At 39.5% G+C, this 16,982-nt stretch overlaps 1 protein-coding gene across 1 annotated transcript; it reads right to left on the bottom strand.

The window, feature by feature from the left end:
• Positions 1–1,174: 1,174 nt before the first annotated feature.
• SLC26A2 (solute carrier family 26 member 2) lies at positions 1,175–16,016 on the bottom strand. The gene is made up of 3 exons (XM_083351750.1): positions 15,796–16,016; positions 4,760–5,396; positions 1,175–3,536 (listed from the first exon to the last, which is right to left on the bottom strand). The coding sequence occupies exons 2-3, from the start codon at positions 5,384–5,386 to the stop codon at positions 2,031–2,033; spliced, it is 2,133 nt and encodes a 710-aa protein (XP_083207876.1). The 5' UTR covers positions 5,387–5,396; positions 15,796–16,016; the 3' UTR covers positions 1,175–2,030.
• Between the last annotated feature and the right edge of the window lie 966 nt (positions 16,017–16,982).

Here is a 16,982-nt window from a genome sequence, read left to right as displayed (position 1 = left end):
GAACCCAGCAACTACCCAAAGATGAATTCTTGATGCTGTGGCACTGCCAGGCACTTTGGCCATTTATCTCTGGGTTACACAAAGTCACATAGGAAAGGTATCCTGTACAAGAGCTATTAGTTGCTATGCTTTCATAAAACCTTCAGGATGCCAGTGAACGCAGAAGACAAATAATGCCTTCATGCTTTATTGATGAACATCCTTCTGACCCTTTTTGGAAATGTTTGCGTAGAAGAAACTCTGACTACTATTAATCTTATGAATATCCATGTCTTCTGTTCAAGTCAACTAATATTTTTTTTCAAATAACTCAGAAAAAAGGGGACGGTTCTAGGTCAATGAAATAAGTTTTAAATTTTTCATTTAGATTTCTTAATTTCAAATTTCTATATATTTTGTGGATCTTAACTCCTACATTCAGACACAAGTAATTCTAATATGCAGCAAATATTAGAATTGGAATATTATATCATACTTTAACAATAAACTCTGTAACCCAATAGACATTTTACCTTTGCCGTTATCTATGCTAGATCTCCATTTTTCCAGAAGAGATTATAAAGGCATTCTTCTTTAATAATGGTTACAGCCCTTTTCTTTTGTGCCAAGAAAACTAACAACCGCAATGCAGAAATAGCAACGTTTCTTTATAGCTAATGAAAATGAAATTTTCATTCTCAAAAACCCTCAATACCCTTTATGACAGACCTAGCACTGTAACAAATAATGGAAAGGAATCTTTTAAGGTGTGCCAATAATGTTTCATTTCATTTTCAGTTAACATTTCATACAGTATATCTTTCCTGAGAATTTTAAAACAATGTACATGTCTTATTTCTGCAGAGTTTTTGGGGGGACACACAAAAAGAAAAGTACAATGAAAGACTATAGTCTACCTGTAAAAATGATTATTCACTAGATCCCTTATTTAATAGTAATAACTAATTGTTTTGAGGGGCGGGCAGACAGACAAAGAGCTAACCTTGGCCATCATCCATTAGTTTTGCTAAACGAAGAGTTAGTGTTTCTATTTCCTAAATAAAATCTAAACAGACTAAGTATCTACTGTATAATATGGCTGTAAGTTAAGAACTATTTATAGGTGCTTCATACAGTGTTTCACCTAACATTCTAAAATATGTAATGCTCAATGATATGGCCTTTAGAACCCAAATGAGGCATTCAATTGGTTTAAACACAGCTAATAACATATTTTTCAAAACTCAGGTTCACTGTAGAACTCAGGTATGCAGATATTTGCAGTCATTTCTTAGCATAAGAAAAATCACAACGCAAATTGCTGTCTTGAATTATGAAAAAAAAACTTAACTGAAATTGGCAGCTGAATAAAACACGGTCTTCACTCTTAAGCAAATGGAAATTTTGACAGAAACAGCTTCTCTTTCCTACTCTATTCCCATGGCCACCTAATTTGACGTACAGTTTATTCTACATTCAGTGATGTGAGGCGAGGTTTCTAAAGTGGGGGAAATGCCCCAAATCAGATGGATGTCCATTTTTCTGAATCTTTCCTCCCCAAATAGTTTACCATGACACACCCACATAATTCAGAACCATTTTTGAGAGGTACCAATGGAGTTGCAAGAAGGGGAGGAGGAGAGGGTACAAACATAAAGAAGCAGGAATTTTTCCTTTCATGAAAGGAACACCCCGAACAGTGGGGACGCTACCTGCCCAGCAGTGTGGGAACAAGACTTTTGGTCCTAAAGGCATCCAAACCAGATGGGTCCATTCTGTGATGCACATTAAACGTTTTGAGTTATTTGTTCTTCTGGCCAAGCACAACGTATGAGTGGAGTTATCCACACCACTTCAGGCATAGGATTCATCACTACTTTTTCAGTGCGCCATTCAGCAGAGCAAAACGAAAGGTACAAAATGAATTTGTTTATAATCTTGTATTATCAACAGCAGGTGAAAAAAAATTGCCCTTTACAATTTTGTGAGATACACAGTATATACAATGCCCAGCATCATTAGTCTCGTTAAACTGGAAGCTTTTACTTGCATTAGATTTCAGAGAAAGAGTTGCCGTTATGCTTATAACTACATAATGCATATTCCACAGCTTGGTGCACACTGTGGAAGAGAAAATGCTTCTCTCCTTTTTTCATATACTCCCCTCGCTGTAAGGAGTCCCTTACAGAGAGATTACACTGAGCCAGCAGCACTTGGATGCCAATTTCCCCATAATCCCTTTGAACCTCCTTGAGTGTATGGATCCCTGCTGTATCCAAGAACTGCACTGCACAACAGTCTATTACTAGTGTATGGAATGCGAGTTGCTGAGAGACAAACTGCACTGAAGTTTCTGCCTGTTTTCCATTGGCACCATCTGATTTTTCAGTGTGTTTTTGCTTTTCTAGCTTTCTCTTGGCTGCCAGTTCCAACGAAGGATTGACTCCAGCCTTCTTGTACAGCATGGACTTAAAGTTCTCTTTGTTTGCATAGTATATTGGTGCTTCAAAGCGAAAAATTCTGACGCCTGTCTCAACTTGAAGGCCACTGTAGGCAGGAAGGGGTTCATAGATTTCAGAGTCTGCTACCAGACCAAGTAGCTGTCCTTCTGGATTTTGTGTCCGTAGAATGACACAAATCATTGAAAAACAGACCCCAATAAGAAGGCCAAGTTCAGTGCTTATCAGTGCTGAAGATAACATAGTGACAAACCAGATCAGTGTGTCAATTTTGCTTAACCGCCACATTTTGGGCAGTTCACCAAATTTTCGCAAGGCTCCTTTGAGGTTGACAATGATTATGACCGCTAGCACACATTTCTGGAGCGAATAGAAGAGGGGAGCAATCACAAGGAGAACTAACAAAATGACCAAACCAGTCACCACACCAGAGATCTGAGTCTTGCAACCAGTTGCCTCTTTAACTAGAGTCTTGGCAAGGGCTGCGCTGGTTGTGAAACAATGAAAGAAAGCTGGGATGATGTTGCAGAAACCAATGGCGTACATTTCCTGGTTGGGTTTAACCGTATAGCCATGTTTCTTGGCAAACATCTCTGAAAGAGACACAGTAATGGCAAAGCCAATAATGGCTATGGGCACTGCATCCATAGCCACATTAGGAATTAGACTCCAATCTGGCGATTGTGGTGGTAGAAATCCAGTTGGTATATGCCCAGCCACACTGGAATCATATTTCTCTTTCAACTTCCCAAAATGAGACGCCAACGTGGCTACTATGATCACTAAAAGCTCAGTGGGCAAGGGAGCCTTAAGTTTTGATTTGAACCGCTCATTTAACTCTTTTGCTGGAATAAGAACAAGAAAGCACAAGCAGCTGGTGATGAGGTCACATGTGTTGGTCCTATGGATGTTTCTGAATATGTTTATCCATGTATTTAAGAGAGAGCCAATGCCACTGCTCCGTGGAATGTTTAGACCCAAGAGGTATTTGGCTTGGGAGGTAAGGATGGTTAAGGATGCACCAGTAACAAATCCGCTGAGCAAGGAATCAGAGAGGTACACAGAGATGAAGCCCACCTGGAAGAAGCCCATGGCAACCTGAAGACAAAGGCCAAAGATTAGATGATGCTTCGGTATTTACAAAGCAAACGAGGCTGAAAGGTGAAGTACATGTTATTAGATAGGTCTTAATATATCATGCTATTTACAATTAGCTTTGGGTTTGTTTCAGGTTCTTCGACATGTTTAATTATTATGATAAATTTTTTAGTTTTTCTTTTAAATATATTTCTACTTATGATTGCCAATGTTTTTTTAAAGGCACTTAACCTTACATTATGCATGATTTAATTGTGATATGCACATGTTTGCCTTGATATAAATTTTGTCTGATGTTGAATCTGCTTCTTGAGGATGAAGAGGAAAGTTTCTTTTTTTTGCTATCGTTTCTGCGAGGGGCTTTTCCCATTTTTTCCATGCTACACCTCTATCTACGTAGTGACATCTGTATCTCTATCAATATCTACATATATCAGCTATAACTATATCTATCTCTTTGTATCAGGTTTCTCTATGTTTTATGTTTAATATAATCCTTAATAAAACTATTGGGAAGAAAACCAAGAAGCCTACAGTCACTTCATAAATATCCTTTTTCCATCCTAATCTGAAAAAAAACACACACTAGTATTGGAAGTATGCAATGAAACAACAACAAAAAATGGTTCATAAGATCTAGCATGTGGACTTTTGTCGTATCTACTGGTGGCTCCTTAAAGGAACTGTATCTTTTCCTGGGATTGTATGGTAGCCACAAGGCCTCAGAGATCATGAAAAGGTACTAAGGATGAAACATACTACCTCTATCTGTTTTGCATCCAAGTACCTCTGTTCAGATCAATGATCAATGATCCTACTCCTGGGCAGAATAAGCAATATAACATGTATCTAGAATATTTTTTAAAAAAATTAAATTTGGGAATATGAAATAAGCATTTTTCCCAAATAAATTTGAAAATTCAAGTCTAACCAGGCCCAACCTGTAAGAATTACAGATGCTCATTCCTTTAATTCAAAGTATAGATATAACACTAAAATTGCCTTCCATAATTGGCCCCTTCCTGCTGTTTGGAGATTACAGCACTTAGAATTGCAATTTACTTACTGTTATCACATTTTTTACCTGTATGTCTGTAGGATACAGGAGGGAGAAATCTACGCTACAGTTCTTATGTCTATCTGCCTCCAATTTTGCAAAGTCCCCAAAAGATAAAGAACTGATCTCAGATGAAGGGGGATCCCCTTTAATTGCAATTTCTTACCTGATAAATCCCAGCTATGAAAGACACAGTTGCTCCAACAGTAATTGCATAGCAACTCCTATCACATACTTTCTGTGAAGTGTGATTAGCAGTCCAAGACACCAATGTGTCATTTATGAGGTCATTCATATCAGAAGAAGCAACTGATACTGAATCATACCCAGCCATCTGTAATTCACGGTCTACCACTTCTCCCACCATCAAGCAGAGTACACCAAAAATGCCAACCGAGATATGATGGGAAGTTCCAAACAGAAAATAAATGATGCTTGCAAAAAATGATGTGTATAGACCATAGATAGGTTCTTGGCCAGCCAAGAGGGAATAAGCAATGGACTGTGGAACTAGCAAAATTCCTACAATTATGCCAGACATAAGGTCACCCAAAAAATACTCTTTCAGTTTGTACTTGGGGAGCCACGTCAGTACTGGGAGAAAACCGAAAAGCAGATCTTTGGCTTTAGTGGGGCTACAGCTGCAATTTTTCTTCAATTTCTTTAGCATGTAAGTCTTAATATCTGTACTTTTCCCTATATATTCTAGAGACATCGTGGAATGATCATTCCCTTTGCCGCAAGTCTCCTCTGCCAATTCAAGCGGTTGGATGTGACTGGCTTCTGCTTTCATCCTCAAAGATCTGTAGAAAAATGGAGAAAAAGATGTAAGATTTCTACCCCTAACTAACCCATATACAGATAAATGTCTTATTAAGGCAAAATTCATACAAGCAATTCTGGAAAAAAAAAGACTGACCAGTCTTGATCCAAATCAGGACTAGCATCTGTCAATCTAAATTATACCATTAAAACATGAAGCACAAAAGGAGTATTTGCAGTGGACATGAGAACAGAGCTAGGGGTTCAGAATCTATGGCTGAAATGGATAACATTCTGATGAATACTAATAGTATACTTTTCTGTAGATTAACATGAAGAAACAAAAGAAATAAGGAAAATAAACTGACCTGAAAGCACCTAAATCCAAAGAACATAAATGGAAGGTTATCAAAATAATTTTTAAAAACCCACTGAATGTGTCATACAACTGAAAAACAAAAAACAAACACCCTCCACTCCTCATGTGCATAATAGTAAAAGTGACAATAAATACATGAGAAGTCTTGCATTAGACCAGGGGTGTCAAACTCAATTTCATTGAGGGCCGCATCAGCATTGAGGTTGCCCTCAAGGGGCCGGGTGGGTGTGGCCTGGGTGGGTGTGGCCTACTGGGTGGGCGTGGCTAGAGTGTGTATGGCCTGCTGAGTGGGCGTGGCCAGCTGTACATCATTCGCATCAAGGGTGCCTTTGGGGGCCTGGGCAGGAGTGGGACAGATCTGAGGGTCTCTGGCAGAAAGAGGGTCTCTGGGCCAGGGCCAAGGCAGTGGGGGCTGTTCCCTCACTGTTTCCAGGATGGCTTCGCGGGCCACATGAAACCACTTCGCGGGCCGGATCCGGCCCCCGGGCCTTGTGTTTGACATGTCTGCATTAGACAGTTTGTGGACCTGATGGTCCAATTAAGCACACAGTTTTATCCTGTTAGAGGGCCAGTTATGGGAATGAGGAAGGATTAGTTAGAATGCAGAGCTCATTTTCCCCTTTGCGAGGTTTGAATCTACTGCTTCCGTACAGCGTAAGTAACATGTATGGGTTCTCTTTTTTATCCACACAATAGACCTATAAGGCTGATTGCATTGGATTAAGTCATGACTGGACTAAGGGCATATGCTATTTAAAAACTTAAGCATTTTTAAACCTGTAAGACTGATTGCATTGGACCAAGTCATGATTGGACTAAGGGCATATGCTATTTAAAAACGTAAGCATTTTTAAACCTTATATATTCTGGGGTAATCAATATTTTTAATTTAAATTGAATAGCAATTTAAGGTGCCTAATATTAATATCTTTTTACAAAAGATATGCCAAGGTTTCATGTTTTACTGGTTATTCCATAAGAAATAGTAGATGTAATATAAGGAATTTCATTTCCGTTAGAGACTAGGTAGTCCACAACTTTCTGCTATATGTTTCTTTTACAATTATGGATTGCAAGAATTGTATTTACAGGAAGAAACATAAATATTTTACAATGCTAGCTACTCCACAAGGAAGAGGCAGTTATATTTTGCGCATTACCCAAGGAATGTGAATCAATATGCAAAGGCAGTGGTGGGATTCAGATATGTGAACAACTGGTTCTCTGTGTGGATGCCGCTTCTGGAAGTCCTTTCTGGGCAACAAAAAATTAGCTACCGGTTTTGCCAAAGTGGTGCGAACTGGCTGAATCCCACCACTGTGCAAAGAATCTATCATTCCACAGTAAATAAATTTTTAAACAGTAGTGTTTTCAAAGCATGCTCTTTATATAAATAAAATAAATATGAGTATCTATTGTTTGCACTACATATTGTTGATTTTCATCATTTCCTATGAAAACATCAACGTATGCAAATCTTTTATTTTAAATATAATTCTGGATGATAGCATCTAAGTGATCTTAGCTGACTTCAAAAAGCAAAGCAAGGCCAGATTTGAATAGGATAGGATAAGAAGCCATCCGTAAATTCCAAGATTACAAGATAAATTGAAAATAAATGTACACATGTGCACACATTACAAAAAGAACTTGGTAAATCATTTTTTTTCTGTTGGCAAGAAAACTTTTATGCCAAGAAGTCTTAAGGAATCAAGTTTCATTCAAAAAGATAATATAATATAAATACACATATTTAGTGTGTTGCTTTTTCCCCTGAATTTCTATACAATTTTTGTACAAAGGACTGCTTTGATTGTCAAGATAGTGAAATTAAATTTTGTGTGTATCTGTATCTATATCTATCTATCTATCTATCTATCTATCTATCTATCTATCTATCTATCTATCTATCCAAACATACATACACATACACACATATACCATCGTATACATTTGTCTTTAGCCTCCCGGTTCTTTCTGATGGCTCCTGAAGCATTCTTCTAAATTCAGTTGTTCAATTGTCCGATAACAATGAAATGATTTCTTACTATTTTGAGGCAGGAAGCATACCAAAAGAGAGAGATCCAAACCAATGTGGCACACAACTTAATTTTACTATTACAGTCCTCTGTACAGAAACTGTATAGAAATTCGGGGGGGGGGGGGAAGCAGCACACTAAATATTATGATCAAAATACAAGCAATATCATTAACTGGCTCCTGTTTTGCTGATATCTGGACTTATTAAGCTCATCTGGCCAATCTCTGGCTACTGATTATGCTGGTGGCTTTCTCTTATTTTCACTCTCATTCCATAATTACCAAGAACACATTTTCTCTCTTTCCACATGTGTAGGAAAAAGAAACAGTGGATTGATTTGAGAGCCTTTTGTGATGATTGTATCCCTATGACCAGAGACTAAACTTCAGCCGATGTGCTTAAGAGAAAGCAGTCTTTCTAGAGAACCAGACTATTATCCGGTGTGTTTCTGCAGGTCTCTGCTATGCTTGCATAAATCTTACAAGATTTTGGGAAACAAATATGCTCTTACTAGCTCTTTGCTCTTCTAAATTTAAGAACACAAAATAGGTACCCAGTTGCAAATCTATAGGGCATTTAGCCTAGTTCAATAGCCTTGAAAGTACTTACAGTTAAAACAACTACGTGTTTGTCATGTGAAACCTAAGGAGTGTCTGTGTACAGTAATAGGCTTCCAACTTTAAGGGAAAAGTGGTTTATTGGGAAGCTGACTGGCACCAGAAGCCATTTCACCTTTATATGTCCTAGTATGAAAGATTTCGTTGTGTAGTATAGCAAAATGTCTCTCCAATATACAAGTAGCTTATTGCATATAAAATAAAACCACTTAAAAGGCTATGGTCAGCTCAATTTCTAGCAGAATTGCCCATTTAAAATAAATGCTAATATATTTCATTTAGTTACATTTCTCATCCTTAGCATTTGATATGACTAGCTCATTTGTCTAACTGCCATAAGAATTATCCAAAATATATAGAACATTAATGGGTGCACTCACAAGTCTAAGAGATTTCTGGAGTCAACAAAAGTGACTGGCACGATTTGAGAACACTGATTATAGTTCTTAAGAATTCTTATTCTTGAGTAATTCAAATATTTGCAATAGAATAAAGTTCTTTTTAACTAAGTAAAATGATTTTTTCAGAGGAATCTGCACTTCAATCAACCCTCAACTATTAGTACTTTTAAAAATGGCTAATATTTATTCAATTCCATTCATTCAGACAAAGCTGTATTTAATATTTTCCCTTTTGTTAACTAGGAACTCAAAAATATGTAACAGAACCAAAGGACTTTTTTTTTAAAAAAGAAAAGTTTATTTGTAATAGGATTGCTTAGAAAAGCCTTTACTATAATACATTTATTAGTTTTTTAGGAGGCCGGGACTTTTTATTTTCTAATGCAGCAAATACAATTTATCTGCAAGAAATCATTAAGAATAAACAAATTCAAATCCCATCAGCAGATAAACCTACTTTAAATCAACACCAATAGTTTATTCACAATGGTTCATTCAGTAATTGAAAAGAAGTGACATTTGGCTATCCTTCTGGGATAGCACTGAAATGCTTATTGCTTGAAAGAAATCTATACTGGTTTTAAAAAAAATAGATAAGAAAAAAGAGCCAGCACATAAACACTGTTTCCTTGGGAGTATGAAATCATTTCTCAAAATGTGAGATTTCAGATTAATCTACTGATTAAATAAACTAGAGCCTGCAGCTATTTATATATGACACATATAACATCTGCATCAGATTGTTTTTTTCTTAGCAATTGTCCTGTTTGGATACAAGGTCTGTCTGTTTTTTTACTGTGCTTAACTAGTTGTTATCGGAAAGTTTATTGATACAAGATGCAATGACGGTTTGTTTCTCGGCCAGCTTGTTGCAAAGCCTGACAGTTTTTTGCCCCAAAGGAAGTAATTGGTTCAAGGTCACATGGTTGACTTCTGTAACTAAGGGAGGATTAGAATTTGGGTCTTCTCCAGCACTATAAACACTGGCTTTTCTTTTACAACCTAGTAATGTTTTTAAAAACATTATTTTTAAAAACACAGTAATTCAAATTGTTTTTCTCTTGCTTTGTTGATTTGCTATTGTTGTTTTCTCTCAGTGGTTGTATTCACTGTGACAAGGCTATTAAAAGCAGGTAGTTTAAATTTACTCATGTGAACTGTAATCAGCTCAACTTTGGGTCAAAGGAACACTAAATCCAGTGAAATCATTAACTTGATAGTGTTCCACAAATGGCTACTGGAATTATGCACACAGAAACAGACTGTATTTTATGCTTTCCACTTGCCCATGGGTAGGCAACCTTGGCTCTTTTATGACTCGTGGACTTCAACTCCCAGAATTCCTGAGTCAGCATAGCCAAGGCTGCCTACTCCTGCACTAGCCTCTTTCAAATGTAGCTGAAGATCAATGAAAGAGATATTAAATTGCACACCAAGAAAAGCAATACAAAATTAATGACCTACTTGGAAGTTAAAAGAAAGACTTGTACCATTTGTTCCACCACTGTTTTATAATGTGAGAGTTATATCATGGAATTAAAAGAAACCTGATTTTGCTTATCCTCCATAAAGAAATGTGAGGCCTTTAAGTTGTTCTTGTTATTAATAATTTTTTTATTCTGCCATTTTTTGGGCCAACTCAAGACAGCAAACATATCTAATGCTCCTGCCTCTTATTTTCACCCACAACAACCCACCTAGTGAGTTGAGCTGGGCTGAGAGAAAGAGACTGGCCCACTCATGCTTAAGAGAGGCCTACAATTCACAGTCTACTGATTTCTAGGCCAGCATCCTGACTAAAGATGTCAGGACCCACCCCAAACCACGTCTTAGGAAGACAAAACTCTTGGAGCCAAATCTTAGTCCAAAAGAAATCTTTACTATGACATGCTTGGTTGTAGGAATACAAGACAGGACTTAATATTGTTCTACAAACTAAACCCTTATAGAGTTCCCGGTTCAACCCCCCCCTCAACCCCATTTGGTCAGTCCCCCATCATTTACCTCGTATCATCCCTCTCGTGGGAAAAAGGAACTTAGGACCTTTTATGTTTATTGCTCTCTTCCGTGACACAAGCCAGATGCTCCTACCCTAACCCCCCCCTTTTGTTCCCAGTTCAAAAGGCTTCTCTTTTCATTTGAAATGCCTAATACAGGCTCAATACACATTCGTTCCCTCCTCCTCCTCGGGAGATGGCAGGATCCATGGAATAATGTCTTAAACATACATTTATGAATATGATATAAATGGATTCTGACACATTATAGGCAAACAACCGCTTATACAAGGAAACTTGAGGTGTGAAGCCTCAGGATGGGACTGGGGATTATAACCATTTTTATACCATATTTGAGGTTCCACTTTAATCAATGGGCAACTCCTGCCAGGTTACAACACTTAAATCAATGTAAAACATCACCAGTCAACAATAAAATTGTAAAAATATCCTCTTCGTTCCAAATGACAGTATTAATCCACCTTACCCCTTCCTAGTTCACTCTTGTCTTTTTTAAAAACTGCCTATCTATGTAGGGTTTTTTTAATTAGATGAGTTCTACAAGAAAATATTAATAAAGAGTATTCAGTCATAAAAGGCAATACATGTTCTCACTCATAGTTGTTGTTGTAACAGAACACTGTTATGCCCAAGCTCAAGGTATTTTTACTGTTTTATAAATATTGCCATCTCAGTTTAAAAGTACTGAACTTTTCAAAAGAACATCCTTCTCTCTTATCCTGCAAAGGGAGAAAACCCCTTTATTTTAAATTGGAATTGTATTTTACACAAAATATGTTTAAACATGTACATATATACTTTAACATTCAGAGATTGTCTCGGTCTACGTTAAAATAATTCTGTAAAATTTCATTTTTCCACCCATTTTACACACCACAAGGAAACTCTCTCCCCTTCCTATTTTATCCATGAGAATTTATTCATGCCTAAAGGAGACATATAACTCACAATCTATAGCAGACATGTCAAACTCGTGACGTCGCACAAAGTATCGGGATGATTTTGCCATTGCTGGCAATGGGGTGGCCGCAGCTTCTGGATGACAGCAGTTTGGCAACCCTGATCTATAGATTTCTGAGCCAACACCTTCACCATACCTGACTGGTTCTAATAATGTACAGTAAATGCATACATTATGAAGAATAGGGTCATAGCTAGAATATTTGAGGTTTTTGTGACCATATTTTTCTCTGATATTATGTTTATGAAAATCATTTCAGCTCTATCCATGTAGAAGTATTTTTCTGCACAAGCTTCATTTCAGGATGGAAAATGGCTCATCATAAGCAATAAAAATCAATTTTATGAACCCATTCTAATTAACTCTTGTAAAAATACTCTTCAACAAAAAGTCAAATCAGTCTTCTCAAACTATCGGAATTGAAAAGCAGGAAAGCAAGCAGGAAAAAAATCACCAATACAGACTGTTATAGTCCTCAATTTACAATAGTTCATTTAGCGACCATTCAAACTTACACCACCACTGAATAAAGTGACTTATGACCATTTTTCACACTTACGACCATTGCAGCATCCCCATGGTCACATTATCAAAATTCAGACGTTTGGCAATTGACTCATATTTATGATAATTGCAGCATCCCGGGATGATGTGATCCCTTTTTGGGACTTTCTGACAAGCAAAGTCAATGGGGAAACTAGATCAGGGCTTTTCAACCAGTGGTACGGGTACCACCTGTGGTACATTGGCACCTGGCAGGTGGTACACAGCCATCCTAGAAAAGTGGCAGCAGGGGAGGAGAATGAGCTGAACCAGTGGCAGCACTGCACAAGCCTGAGCGAGAGATGGCTGGAGCTGCAGGGTTGTCAGGGCTCAGCAGAAGCACCAGGATCAGCGCTTCTTCAGGGCTGTCAGGACTCAGCGGAAGCACCAGGATCAGCGCTAGACTCTAGCTGGAGCTCGAAGCTGATCCTGGCACTTCTGCTGAGCCCTGAAGAAGCGTCAATCAGCTAGAATGTTGCAGCATCTCCAGGGTCTTGTGATTTACATGCAGATGCTTGGCAATTGATTCATATTTATGACGGTCAAAGTGTCCCAGGTCATGTGAAGTGACCAATACCTGCTGCAACCACCCAGCAAGCAGGGAGGGGGGAATAAAAACCAACCCCCACCCCACCCCCATTGCCAATCCTCAACAGAAATGCTCACAACAATGAAAACCTCAGACAGGAGGAAGAGCACTGCCGGGTGGATAGGCAGGTGTCTTTCTTGGCTGTGGCTTGGGGGGGGCACTTTTTTCAGTGCCATTGTAACTTCGAACAATCACTAAGCGAACTGTTGTAAGTCGAGGACTACCTGTACTTCATCACTTTTTTTCCTTTTTGGGGGGGGGGGTCATCAAGTTTTTGACACCTTGCTAGGCGACTGGTGGTACTCGGATGTTGCCATATCCTAAAAGTGGTACAATGAGTGAAAAGATTGAAAAGCCCTGAACTAGATTACTAAACAATTGTGTTATTAACAACTGCAATGATTCACTTAACATCTATGGCAAGAAAAGTTGTAAAATGGGGCAAAAGATAATTGTTTCACTTAGCAACAGAAAGTTTGGACTCAACTCTGATCGTAAGTCGAGGATTACCTGTATTTTCAGAAGTAATTCATCCTTCTGTAACAAATCCTGTTTTCCACAGCATGTCAATATGAAAATCAAATACTAATTGCATGATGTAAACGCTGGATCATGGAGAAAGCTAGAGTTCCAGAAAAACATCTACTTTTGCTTCATTGACTATGCTAAAGTCTTTGATTGTGTGGATCATAACAAACTGTGGCAAGTTCTTAAACAGATGGGCGTACCAGACCATCTTATTTGTATCTTGAGAAACCTATATGTGGGCCAAGAAGCAACAGTGAGAACTGGACACGGAACCACTGATTGGTTCAAAATTGGAAAAGGAGTCTGGCAAGGCTGTATACTGTCACCCTGCCTATTTAACTTATATGCAGAGCACATCATGAGAAAGGCAGGGCTAGATGAATCAAAAGTTGGAATTAAGATTGCCGGAAGAAATATCAACAACCTAAGATATGCAGATGATACCACTCTAATGGCAGAAAGTGAAGAAGAACTAAAGAGCCTCGTGTTGCGGGTAAAGAAGGAGAGTGCAAAAGTTGGCTTGAAACTTAACATTAAGAAAACCAAGATCATGGCATCCAGCCCTCTCAATTCCTGGCAAATAGATGGGGAAGAAATGGAGGTAGTGACAGATTTTATTTTCCTGGGCTCCAAGATCACTGCAGATGGGGACTGTAGCCAAGAAATTAAAAGACGCTTGCTCCTCGGGAGGAAAGCCATGGCAAATCTAGACAGCACACTAAAAAGCAGAGACATCACCCTGTCAACAAAAGTGCGTATAGTCAAGGCTATGGTCTTCCCAGTTGCAATGTATGGCAGTGAAAGTTGGACCATAAAAAAGGCTGAGCGCCAAAGAATTGAGGTCTTTGAACTCTGGTGCTGGAGAAGACTCCTGCGAGTCACTTGGACTGCAAGACGATCAAACCGGTCAGTCCTAGAGGAGATCAACCCTGACTGCTCTTTAGAAGGCCAGATCCTGAAGCTAAAACTCAAATACTTTGGCCACCTAATGAGAAGGAAGGACTCACTGGAGAAGAGCCTAATGCTGGGAAAGATTGAGGGCAAGAGAAGAAGGGGACAACAGAGAATGAGGTGGCTGGATGGAGTCACTGAAGCAGTAGGCGTGAGCTTAAATGGACTCCAGCAGATGGTAGAGAACAGGAAGGCCTGGAGGAACGTTGTCCATAGGGTCGCGATGGGTCGGACATGACTTCGCAGCTAACAACAACAAAACCAAAGTTTCTTCCACCTTCAGAAATGAAACAGGATATTATTCCAAGATAAGGCACCAGGCTAGAAATGGGGAGACTGTGAGTTCTAGTCCTGCTTTAAGTATGAAAGCCTGCTGGGTGACTTTAGGCCAGTCACTCTCTCAACCCAACACACCTCAGAGTCATTGTTGTTTTTGTGAGTAAAACAGGAGGAAGGATATTAGGTATGTTTGTTGCCTTGAGTTGTTTGTAAAAAAATAATAAAGGTGGGATAAAAATAAATAAAAGACATTATTAAAAAAGATAATCAGCAATGTTCTATTCCTTAAAACAAACTTAAATATCATCAATACATATACAAATCCTTCTGCCGAGTTCTTCTAGGCTTCTAATTTAAATTCTGTTTAATCCCCCCCTCCCTCGTTTTATTTTTTCTGTTGTAGACTGGGACATGTTATAGCTTTGATCACTACAAGGTTTGCACTCATTATCCATGTCAATATTTAAATAACAGTGAAATCTTGTATTTGTCTTCTGAGAAACACACCACACAGAGTTCAATAAGATGCAGGTAGGATGCACTTCTTTTTCTAGGCCAATCAGTGGGACTTTTTAAACCTTTTCAACTTTTTGAAGTGACTTACTATCAATAATTAAAAATACAAATTAGAAATAGAAGGCTAACTAACAGGCCAAAGCACAAACTATATAGGCCGAGCATCTACCAAGTACAGGTACACACCTCAAGTCAGTCCCAATGTAGGTGGAGAGCATTTACACTTTACCCAATTTTTGAATAGTGAACTACGGTTTTGTAGCTTTGGGAACCTGCGGACGGGGGCGCGCGGGGGGGGGGCTAATATACGGAGATCTGCCCTCTGTAGTTAGTTGAGAGTACAAACATTCCAAGAAAGCGCTCGGCGTCTTCTTCCAATCTGAAACGGTAGCGGGAGCCGGAGCAGACGCCCCCTCACTTCTCTAGTAAATCCTATTCAACGTTTACCCGCTCCTAAAACTCCGCGTAGTAAGTAGTACGGAGCAGGCGGAAACATTCAAAAGGATGGGAGGACCCGGAGTGCGGCGTCCCTTTATCCCTTTGAATTCCGCCAACTCTTTGAAAGAGCTGATCCATCGCCGGCATGCGACCCCCAACTCCACCGCAGAGCAACTCACTCGTTCCGGGGTTTCCCCTTCCGACGGCTTCGTCCTCGGAGAAGCACGGAGGCGCGTAAAAGCCCCGGCGTCTGGTCCCTGTTCCCGGAGCTCCTCCAACTCTCCTCACCCGCTCCTCTTTTGGTTTTTTTTTCCCCTCGGGACGCGGCACTCTTTGCCTTTACCCGGCCAGGTTGGCAGTGGGGTGTGTGTGTGTGGGGAGGGTGGGGAGCGAGTGGAGAAACGTGTCAAGTCTTCCGCCGCCTTAGCCAAACAAGCAACAAACTTGCTTGTTCGGCTCCCGCCAGTCAGCGGGCTTGAACGCCGCCCAGCTCCAGCCCACTTGGCGGCTGGCCAAACCGGCGTGGCGAGCCGAGGCGGCCTCTGGTGAAGTTGCAATGGGAGGTTGAGAAGTTGCAATCGGGGAAGAGACTGACTTTCTTCTGGGAAGCTCCAAGGGGGAGTTGCCCGTCTTTGGACACGAAAAGACGTCAGCTGGCAGCCCCTCTTGTAGCTTTTTGGTCGTCGGACTCTCTGTAATACCATGAGCTTAAGTCTACAATCGGCTTCGTTCCGCCGCCTCTCCGCGCCCCCCGCGATTAAATATGTGCGTTGTAGAAGTTGAGGAAAGGCTCGGTAACCACAGAAGGCTTTTGATAGGCTTGCAGGTGGGTTGCGCACTGTCTCCTAAAAACCTGGTGCCAGCGTTTTCAAAATAGTTTCGAAATAGCTGCAATACGTTCAAGGTGGTATTTTTTTTTTCAAAAATCGGAGCAAGCGCTCGTTTAGCTTGCAAAATATTTGTAAGGTGGACATTTTTCCCCCTCTCCCAGTAGAGAGAAAGTAGAACAGAAGAAATAATTGTCTCTTATGTAACCTACCGAAGTCAAAGGCTGCAGGTGATGGAAGAAGACATCTCACCAACCATGAATTAAGAGACCTTCCAGACAATTTTAGGAGAAAAGCCATTCCAGTAAAAAAATGAAGAGTCCGGTAGCACTTTGTCAAATTATGTAACACATTTTATTAAGAGGCAAATTAATTCCCCCTTACTTCATCTGATGCGATGGAGTGGCTAAAGTGATGTAGGATTTAAATGGGGATAAGGAGAAAAAAATGAGGGAAGATAGGCAGGGGTAGATTACTTATCAGACAGATTATCTGTAATGTTTTTAAAAGCCCTGTTTGTTGAGACTCGATAGATAGAT

Source organism: Vipera ursinii, assembly GCF_947247035.1.
Source record: "Vipera ursinii genome assembly, chromosome: 2".
Taxonomy (NCBI): domain Eukaryota; kingdom Metazoa; phylum Chordata; class Lepidosauria; order Squamata; family Viperidae; genus Vipera; species Vipera ursinii.
This window is presented reverse-complemented; position numbering and strand designations above follow the sequence as displayed.